Source organism: Labrus bergylta, chromosome 9 (genome assembly GCF_963930695.1).
Source record: "Labrus bergylta chromosome 9, fLabBer1.1, whole genome shotgun sequence".
NCBI lineage: Eukaryota > Metazoa > Chordata > Actinopteri > Labriformes > Labridae > Labrus > Labrus bergylta.
This window is the reverse complement of record NC_089203.1, coordinates 19,124,686-19,136,078: the sequence shown is the minus strand read 5'-3', so window position 1 is coordinate 19,136,078 and position 11,393 is coordinate 19,124,686. Positions and strand designations below refer to the sequence as shown.

At 38.9% G+C, this 11,393-nt stretch overlaps 2 protein-coding genes across 2 annotated transcripts; both read left to right on the top strand.

Moving 5' to 3' along the window:
* The first annotated feature begins 646 nt into the window (after nucleotides 1–646).
* tspan6 (tetraspanin 6) lies at nucleotides 647–6,112 on the top strand. The gene is made up of 8 exons (XM_020645452.3): nucleotides 647–908; nucleotides 3,613–3,804; nucleotides 3,894–3,968; nucleotides 4,071–4,166; nucleotides 4,514–4,669; nucleotides 4,797–4,880; nucleotides 5,289–5,374; nucleotides 5,461–6,112. Exons 1-7 carry the CDS (start codon nucleotides 822–824, stop codon nucleotides 5,355–5,357), a joined length of 759 nt encoding a protein of 252 aa, XP_020501108.2. The 5' UTR covers nucleotides 647–821; the 3' UTR covers nucleotides 5,358–5,374; nucleotides 5,461–6,112.
* Nucleotides 6,113–8,993: 2,881 nt separating this feature from the next.
* mid1ip1l (MID1 interacting protein 1, like) lies at nucleotides 8,994–10,999 on the top strand. Its single transcript, XM_020645397.3, has 2 exons — nucleotides 8,994–9,153; nucleotides 9,714–10,999. The coding sequence occupies exon 2, from the start codon at nucleotides 9,794–9,796 to the stop codon at nucleotides 10,286–10,288; it is 495 nt and encodes a 164-aa protein (XP_020501053.1). The 5' UTR covers nucleotides 8,994–9,153; nucleotides 9,714–9,793; the 3' UTR covers nucleotides 10,289–10,999.
* Nucleotides 11,000–11,393: the final 394 nt, after the last annotated feature.

Below are 11,393 nucleotides of genomic sequence, written 5' to 3'. Positions count from 1 at the left end.
ATAATTCAGTATAGCCTGTACTTGTTTCTTTGTGGTCTATCTGTGGCATATAAAAGTAACGTGTCACATCATGAAAAACACGATAGACTACATCTTATCATAAAATCAGACAGCATGTGGCAGAAAATGAAACGCCAAAGCCTTTTCTTTTTTCAAAATAAAGCATTCCGTTTCCAAAATAAAAGAAAGTTTCAGATTTCAAAATATGTGGGGGAAAGTAGACTACAGGCTACTTTCTGGTAGGCATGATTAGTATTCAAATAGCCTTTGTGTCAAATGTTGTCATTTTTTAAATAATGTAAAAATGGTTAGACTTTTAGGTCTATCCTATCTTAAAGCTGGATTTATGAATACCTATTTTTTTAAACTAATTAACTATTTAAATATACAAATTTAAATCCTGCACGCTGCATAGCCTACATATTTAACTGTAGACTGCGTATCAAGCACTTCATACAGTAACTGCACACACTTGTTAGAATACTTTTGGTTTATAGGCTATCAATAAAAATTATTATTATGCTTACAGAATAAAATGGAAAAGTAGCCTTCGGAAGTCTTTTATTTCCAGGGTCATGTATGAGCAGTGTGTATTACTGCTGACTTGACACAGCTCTGGATCATGGAGGAACCATAGGGAGGAAATCTGCCTTCAGGAAAGTGATGTGTGTTAGTGACGACACTTCCCCCCTCTTTCCTCTTCTTGGATTTTATCCCCGAAGTTTTTTTTTTTCTCGCCTCCAGGGCGCTGTGAAGTAAACTTTTCTCCCCTTTTTTTCCTCCAGTTTAAAGTTAGAAGAACACTAAAAACAATCACCAACATGTCGCCGCCGTCTCGACGGCTTCAAACGAAGCCAGTTATAACTTGCCTGAAGACTTTCCTCATCTCCTACAGCCTCATATTCTGGGTGAGTTGTTTGTAACATAATGGGGGACGACCAGCTACAGGAGCAACAATGGGCTAAAAGCGGCGCTGCTGCCAACAACACTAATAATGCTCAAACCACGACAGTGACACGAACAGGGCTCAATATGTTGAAAGACGGCTTACTTCCGTAGGATAAAAGCAGAGTTGTTTGTGTGTGTTGACATAAAGAGCCACTTGTTGAGACGTAAAGACCGTCGCTGTTGTTCAGATTTATCCACGATACGTTATTGTAACACGACACTGATTGAGAAATAAACATATTGTATCGAACTAGATCTTAGTTGTTACAAGTGTAACACTTTCAGCTGAAGGTCAGATTCAACACACAGATGTTGTTCAAATCGGTTTTTATCATAATTAAGCGTAAACGGCGATTCTTCGATATGTCGATTATTACGATTTAGTTTTGAATGTGTTTTTTCCCCTTGCAATGTTAATTCTTTAAAATTGGTGAATAAGAGTCAAATAGTAGGACTGCAACAAGCTGATTAATAATGCTTCTAAATGTTGGCTACACCAGTCCTTCAATCGGACCAAATTATAATCTAATAATAATTATCCTATACGATAATAATAATAATAATGATAATAATACAGAAATATTTTACTTCTACAATGATGCAGATTCGCCTTATTTTCTGTTGCTCGTCTTGTCGATTCATAATGGAGCTGAAGTTTCATAATGAATCTTATTCTTTCTTTGTTATGATGATTTTATAGAACACATGAGACTGCAGGACATATAGCCCACTTAAAGCTTTTTTTACTGTATTATTTTATTTTATAAACATAATTCTTAACAAATAGACTAAGTTTCATGTTCGCTATGCTGCAGCCCCGGTTGCTTATGGAAACTGTAAACTTGAGCATTCATGAGAAAATGAGTCCTTATCGTTGTTTTTCATCTTTGTACTGAACAAACAGCCATCTCATCCTGCTGCTGAAACAAAGTTCAGCTAAGTGCTTTTATCTGGCCATTTATTGCTCTCGCCTGGTTTAGCTGATGTTTTCCCTTCAGGCTAATGACATGTGTGGGAAGTCCTAAAGCAAAAGATGCAGTGCTGATGAAACCTCAGGCTGATAGTCAGGTAAACCAGGTGTGCTTACCGGGATATTTGCAGGTGAATAAAATGCGTCACCACATGAATCATCTACCCTTTTGATGAGAACAGAAGAAGAGTTTGTCAAGCCTATCGTGTTTTTCCCCTTTAAACCTTTCTGTTTCTCCTCATCAGCATTTCTTCCCCAGAGAACAGTCTACCTTTAATACGAGGAAATCAAAGAGGCAAATTGTGTTTGTGCTGGATTCAGCTCATCATGGTTCTTAATTAAAGGTGTCCTTGTGTATTTACCAGGTTCGCTGAAGATTCAATTCCTGTCGTAGCTTGTACAAAGTGACAACTTTTACTTGAACTGCTCTGTTAGGAGAAAAGAGTATTCCTAAGAAACATGATGAGAGAGGAGGACAGCTTGTTTTGAATGCAGGTTTTAATCATTTCAATATCCATAATTCTTTTATTGATATATTTCAGAATCAGAAATCCTTTATTAATCCCAGGGGGAAATTTATTGGGATGTCTTGATTTTGAAGTATTGTCTAAAAAACAAAGCAAAACAAACAAGTTCGACAAAGCCATCTCATGTTCCCAATAGAATAATAATACACAACAGAATAAAGGGATGATTTGTCTTTTCGCCGCTCTGCCACAGGCACACCTAGTGCTCAGTGGTATCACATTTATGTTTTATACGTCATGTCAGATAGTGTTACTCTGGGAATGATACCGTTAAGTATAATTAAAAGAGTCATTTCTGTAAAATACATGCACACTTATCAATCAAAGGTCAAAACATGACTGAATCTGTCTGATTGAATGAAGCCAGAATGATAAGACTGAAGAGACGCTGTGGCTCTTAGGACTGAGCTGAGTAAAGTGATCCAGATCACACACTGCTTTATGTTATCTTCTAAATGCTTGTTTTATACAAATGTTTTCTGCTTCACCTTATTACTACTTCACACTTGATTGTTTGTAGAGATATCATCAGAGAAACATTACGTGTGCAGAGGTGATGTTCCTGGAGCACAAAGTGTTATCTTCAAACTGCTTTTTTTGTTCAACCAACAACCTCAAAATATTCTGAAATGTGCTAAAGAAAAAAAAAGGTAGAAATTGAAGAAATCATCAAATCTTTATGATTCTTTGCTTTCACAGAAAAAAAAAGTCATGTTCAAAACTCCATTTGTTCATGTTTGGAATCTGATAACCATATTCTTTTCAATACCAGTTTGAAGTTTGTAAAAAAAAAATATATATATTGTGAAATGTTAATCTGTCAAATCCTGATTTGACCTGTTTGTTTTTAGAAACAGAAAAGAACGGACACAACATTCATGCAGTCGTTTAGATTTTTGTCACATTCGAGTGATATGGACATTTTGACATTTCTCCAAACCTGAGTAAACCTGAAGTTACTTTTTTGTTACTTAAAGTAATTAAAGGCAAAACCTAAAGAGTGAAGATCTGATTGAAAGGTGCCTATCTAGTGTAAATGGTGTTCTGTAATTAAGCTTTAAATCTTAGGTTTTGTGTCAGAAGCAGCTCTAAAAACCTGCTCATCTCTCTCTCTCTCTCTCTGGCCCTTTGATGCCGGAGCTTAACTCACCCTGCTGTCCTCCTCAGGTCACAGGGGTGATCCTGCTGGCCGTCGGGGTGTGGGGGAAAGTGAGCCTGGAGGACTATTTCTCCCTCTCCTCCAACGAGAGCAGCACCAATGCACCATATGTCCTCATCGGGACCGGAGCCACCATCGTTATTTTCGGATTGTTCGGCTGCTTCGCTACGTGCCGCGGCAGCCCATGGATGCTCAAACTGGTGAGTGAGGCTGCAGTAACTACCCTCACAAATTCTCTTCTTCACATGTGAGCCTGTATGACATTTGTTCTTCTTATTGCTTCCCTCAGTATGCCATGTTTCTGACCCTGGTGTTCCTTGCTGAGCTTGTGGCTGGTGTCTCAGGCTTTATCTTCAGACATGAGGTGGACTACTCTCCCAAAACATTACTGTAATAAAAACAAAACAAAAAGGATCACATCGGCTCACTAAAATGTTTCATCATCTTTTTTTTTTTGACTCACCAGATCAAGGCCAAGTTAGATGTTGCCTACAAGCACGCCGTTGTGTCCTACAACAGCACAGACAGCAGCAGCATTGCCGTTGACGCCATCCAGAGGAATGTGAGTGGGAGCTTTATCAGTACACTTGTGATGTCGCTCTTTTCTGACTTTGTTTGTGTCTCACTTTTAAAAAAAACAAAAAAAACAATACCTCCAGGTTATATAAACTCAAAACCAGACAACGGAGAGCAGTAAAATGTTCGGCACTGCTTTCTGTGGGTTTAAACTTTCAGTCATTCTGCTCTCGTGTACAAGAGCAGATGTTTTCTCTAAAAGTGACACTAAACATCTGCAGTGAGGTCACTCATATCGATAAAGTAATATCCAACTTTTCTGTTTGTTATTGAATCCCTTTCCCAGGTCGGGGAATTTCTCTAACTTTTGTTTCTATCTTTTTCCCCGTACAGTTGCATTGCTGTGGGGTGACAAATTACACTGACTGGGTTAAAACAAAATACTTTGCAGAGAAAGGAATCCCTGCCAGCTGCTGTAAAGACAGCAACAACTGTAAACCTGAGATCCTGAAGGACCTCGACAAGGTTCAGACCGAGGTGTACAACACGGTGAGCTCAGTGGTGTCACCAACAGCATGAGATTTGTGTCGTTTTAATCTAGCTAAATGGCTTTATGTTCTCACTCAATGCAACAACAACAGAAGTCATCATCATCCATCATTTGTCTGCTTCGTAGGGTTGCTTTGCACTGATGACCAATGTGATGGAGGCCAACCTGGGAATCATCGCAGGGATCTCTTTTGGAATAGCATTCTTTCAGGTACATAGCACCCTGTGCCCTCCTCTACATGTTTCTCCATACATGATATCATCTAATAACAGTGAATGATGTGCAAAAATAAACCTATAGAATGATTAAATCCCCAGTGTAAAATCGTTAAAGATGGCCTTTGCTGTTTTCTCTGTTTAAAAAAAACTGCTGAATGGGGCGCTGGTGGCACAGTGGTTAGTGCGCGCACGCCACATGTAGGCTGTAGTCCTTCAAGCGGGCGGCACAGGTTCGAATCGGACCTGTGGCTCCCTTCCCAACTCTCTCTTTTTACCTGATTTCCAGCCTCATCATATTTTCCTGTTTGGTTTTTTTTGTCTCTAACCAATCACATGCAGGGTTTTATGTTGACGTGTTTATTAATAACTGGGTATGGTGTCTTTGTGTTTCATGTATCAGCTCATTGGGATCTTCCTGTCGTGCTGCTTGTCTCGATACATAACCAACAACCAGTATGAAATGGTCTAACAGTGATATTTCCACAGGTGAGTTATTTTTCATGCTGCAGTGATTCCATGTCCAGTATTTTCACAATCGAAGGCGTCTCATGTGTTTTCTGGTCTCTCCACAGGTTTCTGATGAGCAGCTCTGAATGCAAACAGAGTTGAGAAAGAATCTCCTGTGATTTTCCTTTTTTTTTAAATGTGTATGTGTTAGTTGATATTCTTATTTTAGAGAGGGGAAAACACTCACTGCTTCTCCTTTTAATTCAGTGTCACCCATGAGAAATGAGCAGGAGGGAGTCAAAAAGGGATAGTTTGACCAAAAATCAAAAAAAGGGACCTGGACATTTCATATCATGTCACTTCAGGGATTAGAAGAGGGATTTCCATTTAGCATAGACAACCTCTACAGTCAACTTTTCCATTAGGTTGTGTCCTTTTTTAATGCAGCTGCCTTATTTAGTAACCGTTCTTAAATGAGTCTGTAGTCGTGCAGATTAAATCTAGAGAGTAAGCTTATAAATCTTTAACTTCTCTGCAACACTAAGTGATCTTCTGTGAGGGAAACCCTCGTAGCTTTAAAGATGGACGAGCGATAAAGAAAGGGATTTACAGTAAACCGAGCTTTACTGATTCTGTAGCCAGTATTGTTGACTGTTCAGTGTGTGCTGATACAGTCGTCCAGCCAACTTTATATTCTGTTTTCAGTGTTAAATTGTTATTCTTTTGTGGATGCATGTGAAATTCTTGAAAAATAAAGACAATATTTAGTGTCTTTAACTGTGTGTGCTACCAATAATTTTATTTTTTTGTTTGTTTAACATGGACATACAGTATCAATGGTGCTGTAACATTTAACCATGCACAAGTCCCAGATGCACTGCTTTTAGTGTTTTTAGCAAAATGCTAATTTACAACACCTGTTCACGGGAGGCTTTTAGAAATAAAGACAAATAAATAAAAAAGAGGAAAATGAAAACAGTTCAGTTATGAATGCAACAGGGATAAAATATGATAATGATGTGTCTCATAGCTAAACAAAAAGAAAGACAATGACTGCACAAGATTTAAGTTGGAGGAAATAATTTAGTCATTTTGGTTACGAGTATCCCTCACAAAATACAACATGTGAAAGGCATTTCATTTTTTTAATAAAACATGTTTTGTTTAACTTCTGCAAAATATTTAAGGATAAAAACAAAGTTAGCATGGTACTATGGTAAACTGATGTTTTCTATGTTGAAAATATAAGTTTATTTTATTTATAAGGGGACCATGTACACTGTCAAACATTAATGTTGCCACCTGATGCATTTGACCAGAGTTAGTTAGAAACTCATTTACATCAGCAGAATAACATCAGTTTTATGTATATAAACATCAGTTTTAAAAAAATCACTGAAAAACTTAAGACATCACAGAATCACAGAGCAGTAAAACACACATCAAGAATATATTATTCAGCAATGTTTCCGTTTGTTTTTAGAGCTGCAGACAGAATTACAGTTCTTCATGTCATTGTCAGAGTGTTTCAAAGAGTCGGGTCTTTCACAGAAGAAGCCAGCAGTGCGACCAAAGGGTACAGAATCATCCTCTGTTGAAGATTTTGTATTTTCTCTAGAAGATTTTGTAGATTCCTCTGAACGAAACTTACTCGACATAATAGAGGTTGGGCCAAGTCATTTAAAATCTTAAGCGTAAGACATCAACTTGGGGCGCTGGTGGCACAGTGGTTAGTGCGCGCGTCTCATGTATGGAGGCTATGCTCCTCCAAGCGGGCAGCCCGGGTTCAACTCTGGCCTGTGGCTCCTTTCCCGCATGTCATTCCCGACTCTCTCTCCCTGATTTCCATCTCTATCCACTGTCCTATCTCTCAATTAAAGGCACAAAAAGCCCAAAAATATATCTTTAAAAAAAAAAAAAGCATAAGACATCAATTTGAAAATAATCAAAACCCTCTAAACTCAGGAGATGATGCTTTTCAAGAATCCTATGATATTGAATACATCGTTTTTCTGGAGTTATTAAGGTTTGTGTATACAGACACTCCAGCTTGCCCCCCAACATTAAACACAGTATGAAATATAATCCTTTTATGCCCAAAGGTCTTCGCACTATCCATTGAAGGTCACTGTTTGAATTGAGTCTCTAACATTTGCTGTGTTGAACTTGATGACTTTCAACATTTAGGATTTGAATCTAGTATTATGCCAAGATAAAATACATTTTTCACATGGTTTGATATGCATTGACCAATTCATTCGTTTCAATAGACAACTATTTTACTAAATGCTCAGAGGAATTTTGATATAAAAAAAAATTAGTCAACAACATCTGAATAATTTTAATTGTTGGAGGCTTATGGATAATTTTCTCATTTAGGCCGTTAGTTGTCTAGTCCTTGGTTGACATCAATGCATGTCTTTTTTTGTTCACAGCTAAAATATGTCAAGTGTCATGGAAGGGAAATAAACTATAAAATATTCTCATTAAAGGTGCACTATGTAGATTTGGTAGTGACATTTGAAAGTTGGAGAAGTGAAACAATTGTATGCTTGTCTGAACTCATTACACAAACTTAATTCAAAGAAAAATAAAATGGGGTCTCTGGATCAAAGTTTGGAGCTAAAAAGTTACTGTTTCACTGTTGCGGACCCTCCACCATAATTTCTCACCTGGCATTTTATCTTCAAACATTGTTCCAGGGACCACATTTCCCCCTGAGGACAGTTTGTGTATAAAGTTATGTAACATATACCACAGAATCTGTACATTTCTCTACCAAAACTCCATAGTGCACCTTTTAACCTGGAATCAGATTACCTCCATGTTTTTTAATATGATAAATTAACCAATTGCACATATCTTCACAAAGCCTTTAGAGTTGCAGACAAACTGCTTAAATCCCCATGTGCACTTCGTTCTTTCTTCATGAGCTTCTAAATATGTCTTAAAGTGGCCTACTATCATCCTGTCCCACTGCACATACTCCCCACAGCAGGAAAAAAAAAAAACTAACCAGGTGTAGTCTGTAACATTAATGAAGCAGCCTCCTCATCATTAATTACCCTTATTAAAAACACCTGTGCAGTGCTCGCAGCCCATATCAAACCTGCAGGGACCTCGTTGTCACAGAGCAGCAAACAAATCCATCTGGTAAGACAACGACTTCTTCAAGAAAAGAAATCAAGGTTGTGGTGGAATGAAGAAGCATGATATACTTCAGGTGCAGCGATTGTTGTACATTTAGCAAAAAGGTCCACGGCAGAAAGATTTCCTAATCCGGCCACCAGATGGCAGCGCTGTGTAAAATATCTTTATAGCAGCTCTGTGAGCAGAAAAAAAGAAACTAAAACATAAAATCTTTTAAAATGTCAATAATGAATAATCATTTTTTAAAAGATGTGAAACGCACACCCGACACTTAACGTTGCTACTGTGCCAACTTGCATCACTTGTTGCCTTCAGGCTTCAAACCGCCTGGAAAACATGCAAAGGTGTCGCCAGTAACAGCCAAATTCGTTAGAGTGACATCTTCACTGGGGTTTGTCATTGGTGCGTTTCGGATCAGATGCTCTCAGAGTCCGCCCTCAACCTCCAGGCTGCCCAATTGACTCGCCTGAAATATACTAAGAGGGCGGGCTTTCTATTCTTTTTCAGCCCAACCCGGCTCATCGGTTATAAAACAAGGGTGCAGCTGCCAGTCGTTTAAGGAAATTTTCACTTTCCTTCACTGCTGGTAGTGCGAAGAGCCTGAGAAGACTTTGGTTAACTAAACCACACGCCAACTAAGCTTTTCCTCAGGTTACATCGTGCTTCAGGTCAGTCTGCATCCTCTGGTTTTGTTTTTATTTTTTTTATCTAATAGGCCTCTAAATGTAGTATTCAGCAGGGGTTTTAAACCAGGAAGTCAAGGTCATATTGATGTTATTTTAGCTTTAATGTTCACCTACTGTGACTGTTATTTATGCGGAAGTCGTGATGTATTCTGAGTTTTTTTTTTTTTTTTTTTGGGTGTGTGTGCAAGAAGTCCGGTTATGTTCAATGGATGAGATGAAGTACGAGCTGCCATCTGTTACATCAGATGTCCTGTAACCAAGCTGCACTCCTGTGTGGTGTGTACTTTTGCAGCCATCTTTATGGGGAACGATTACTTTTTGAGTGTAGACTTTTTTTTTTTTTTTTTTTTTTTTTTTTTGTTGCAAAGTTGAGACTTGATTTTTAAAGTTCAGGTTAACTTTGGTTTAATGCCCTCATGAGTAAATCGTGTGGAAGGAAATAATTGAATTGCTTTTGAAAATGTGTTTGAAGTAGGCTACTTAAATATGGGATTTTTCTTTTAATATTTAATGTATCTTTCCTGCTCTCTTCCTCCTTGCAGCTCATCCACCGTGTGAAACTCCCAACAAGCACCCCACCTGTCAATTTTATTCTTTAACCAAGCCAACCTAAAGCCTTAAAATGATGCAGATCAGCAGCGACTCGGCCAGCAACAAGCACTCTCTCATCAACGTCATGCACCGCTTCATAGCAGCAGCCAACAACATGGACGAGACCATCATGGTGCCCAACCTGCTGCGAGACGTGCCTCTGGAGGAGCAGGCCAACGCTGCTGAGGTGGAGACAAACAACAATCTTGAACTGTCCTGTCCAAACAAGCAGAGGGACATGTATGAGCACTACCTGCTCCTCAAGTCCATAAAGAATGACATGGAGTGGGGTTTGCTGAAGAGGGAGATGAGCAGCGGCGCCAGCTTCCTGGAGATGGCGGTGAAGCAGGAGGAACAGCAGCCGGTCACCGGAAACCTGCCCCTCGACAACAACTCAGACCTGGAGCATCAGTTTCACTATCACCTCAGGGGACTGTTTGGAGTGCTGTCCAAGCTCACGCTGCAAGCCGACCACCTCACCAACAGATACAAGAGAGAAATCGGAGGAGGAAACTTCATGAGATAGAAGTCGCTACTTTTCCTCCTTTTTTGACCTTGTTACTGTCCTTTTCCCTGCTTGACTTGCACATGGGCTGTGTTGAGAAGGGTCCAACATTTCTATCCAATAGATCTCAATGGACAGTAGACTGACCAGGCTAACCACTTTGTGACTTCTCTCACTCCTGATTAGCGACACTCCGACTTCCCTTTTTTTTTTTTTGTTCCCAAACTGACCTGAAGCCAGTGATACCTGCACAGGTGCCTCTGTCTCAGTGCAGAGGTCGACCCTCAGTGCACGGTGGAGGTTTTATTAAATCAAAGTCCAGATGAAGCGTAGCTCTGGTTAATTCAGAAACCTCCCCCCCCCCCCTCCTTTTTTGGTCTTTCATTTTCAAGTTTAGAGCTAAATTTGTCACCAGATTGTGGAGAAGAGAGGAAAAAAAAAAAAAAAAGGTCTCTGACTGTAGGAGAAATTGAATGCTGGTTATTCTGTCCCTCCTGTACATTTCTTATTTTAACGCTGAGCTGAAGGGCTCTCACCCTCAGAGGTTTTAAACGTTTCCACTATTACTGTAACATGGCGTGCCTTGACTTTTATATGCCCTGTTCAGTTACCCTGCCCAATGTTTGACTGCTTTAATTGTTCATCAAGGTGTTCATGATGAATTTTTTTTTTTTTTTTTGTCCTTGGGTATTTCAAAACCAATTTTATATTAAAATAAATAATTTGACTCTTGCTGTTGTCTTGGTTTGGTTTTGTGCATGACAGGTTTAAAGGTAAAACCCTAGCTGCCTTGTTCTGTTCTTCTGTAGGTGATCAGCTTTATGTAACGTTGGGATTTAAAGTGCTTTAAGGATTTACTTAAAGGAGGACATCTTAAAGCGGCGTTACAAAACAGGTCACAGCTCTGATGCATAATTGTTATCTAAAACACCTTCTCACACTAAAACACACCGCTCAGAGTCAAAACACCTTGAATGTGTTTGCAGCAAAATAGAATATCCTGCTCTTTATTTGCTCTCTAGGATACAGTGAAGCAGTTTTTGATGCTTGTTAACAAATAACTATAAAGGCAATCCAAATGAAAAAAGTTTAGCTTTTTTTCCCACGCAACCTTTTATGAAAGATA

What these genes read in the sequence shown, in the direction of transcription:
- mid1ip1l (XM_020645397.3), top strand. Translation starts at nt 9,794, where the DNA reads ATGATGCAGATCAGCAGCGACTCGGCCAGCAACAAGCACTCTCTCATC.
- tspan6 (XM_020645452.3), top strand. Translation starts at nt 822, where the DNA reads ATGTCGCCGCCGTCTCGACGGCTTCAAACGAAGCCAGTTATAACTTGC. An exon ending in GCCCATGGATGCTCAAACTG is followed by an intron (nt 3,805 to 3,893) that starts GTGAGTGAGGCT and finishes TGCTTCCCTCAG; the next exon opens with TATGCCATGTTTCTGACCCT. An exon ending in AGACCGAGGTGTACAACACG is followed by an intron (nt 4,670 to 4,796) that starts GTGAGCTCAGTG and finishes TCTGCTTCGTAG; the next exon opens with GGTTGCTTTGCACTGATGAC.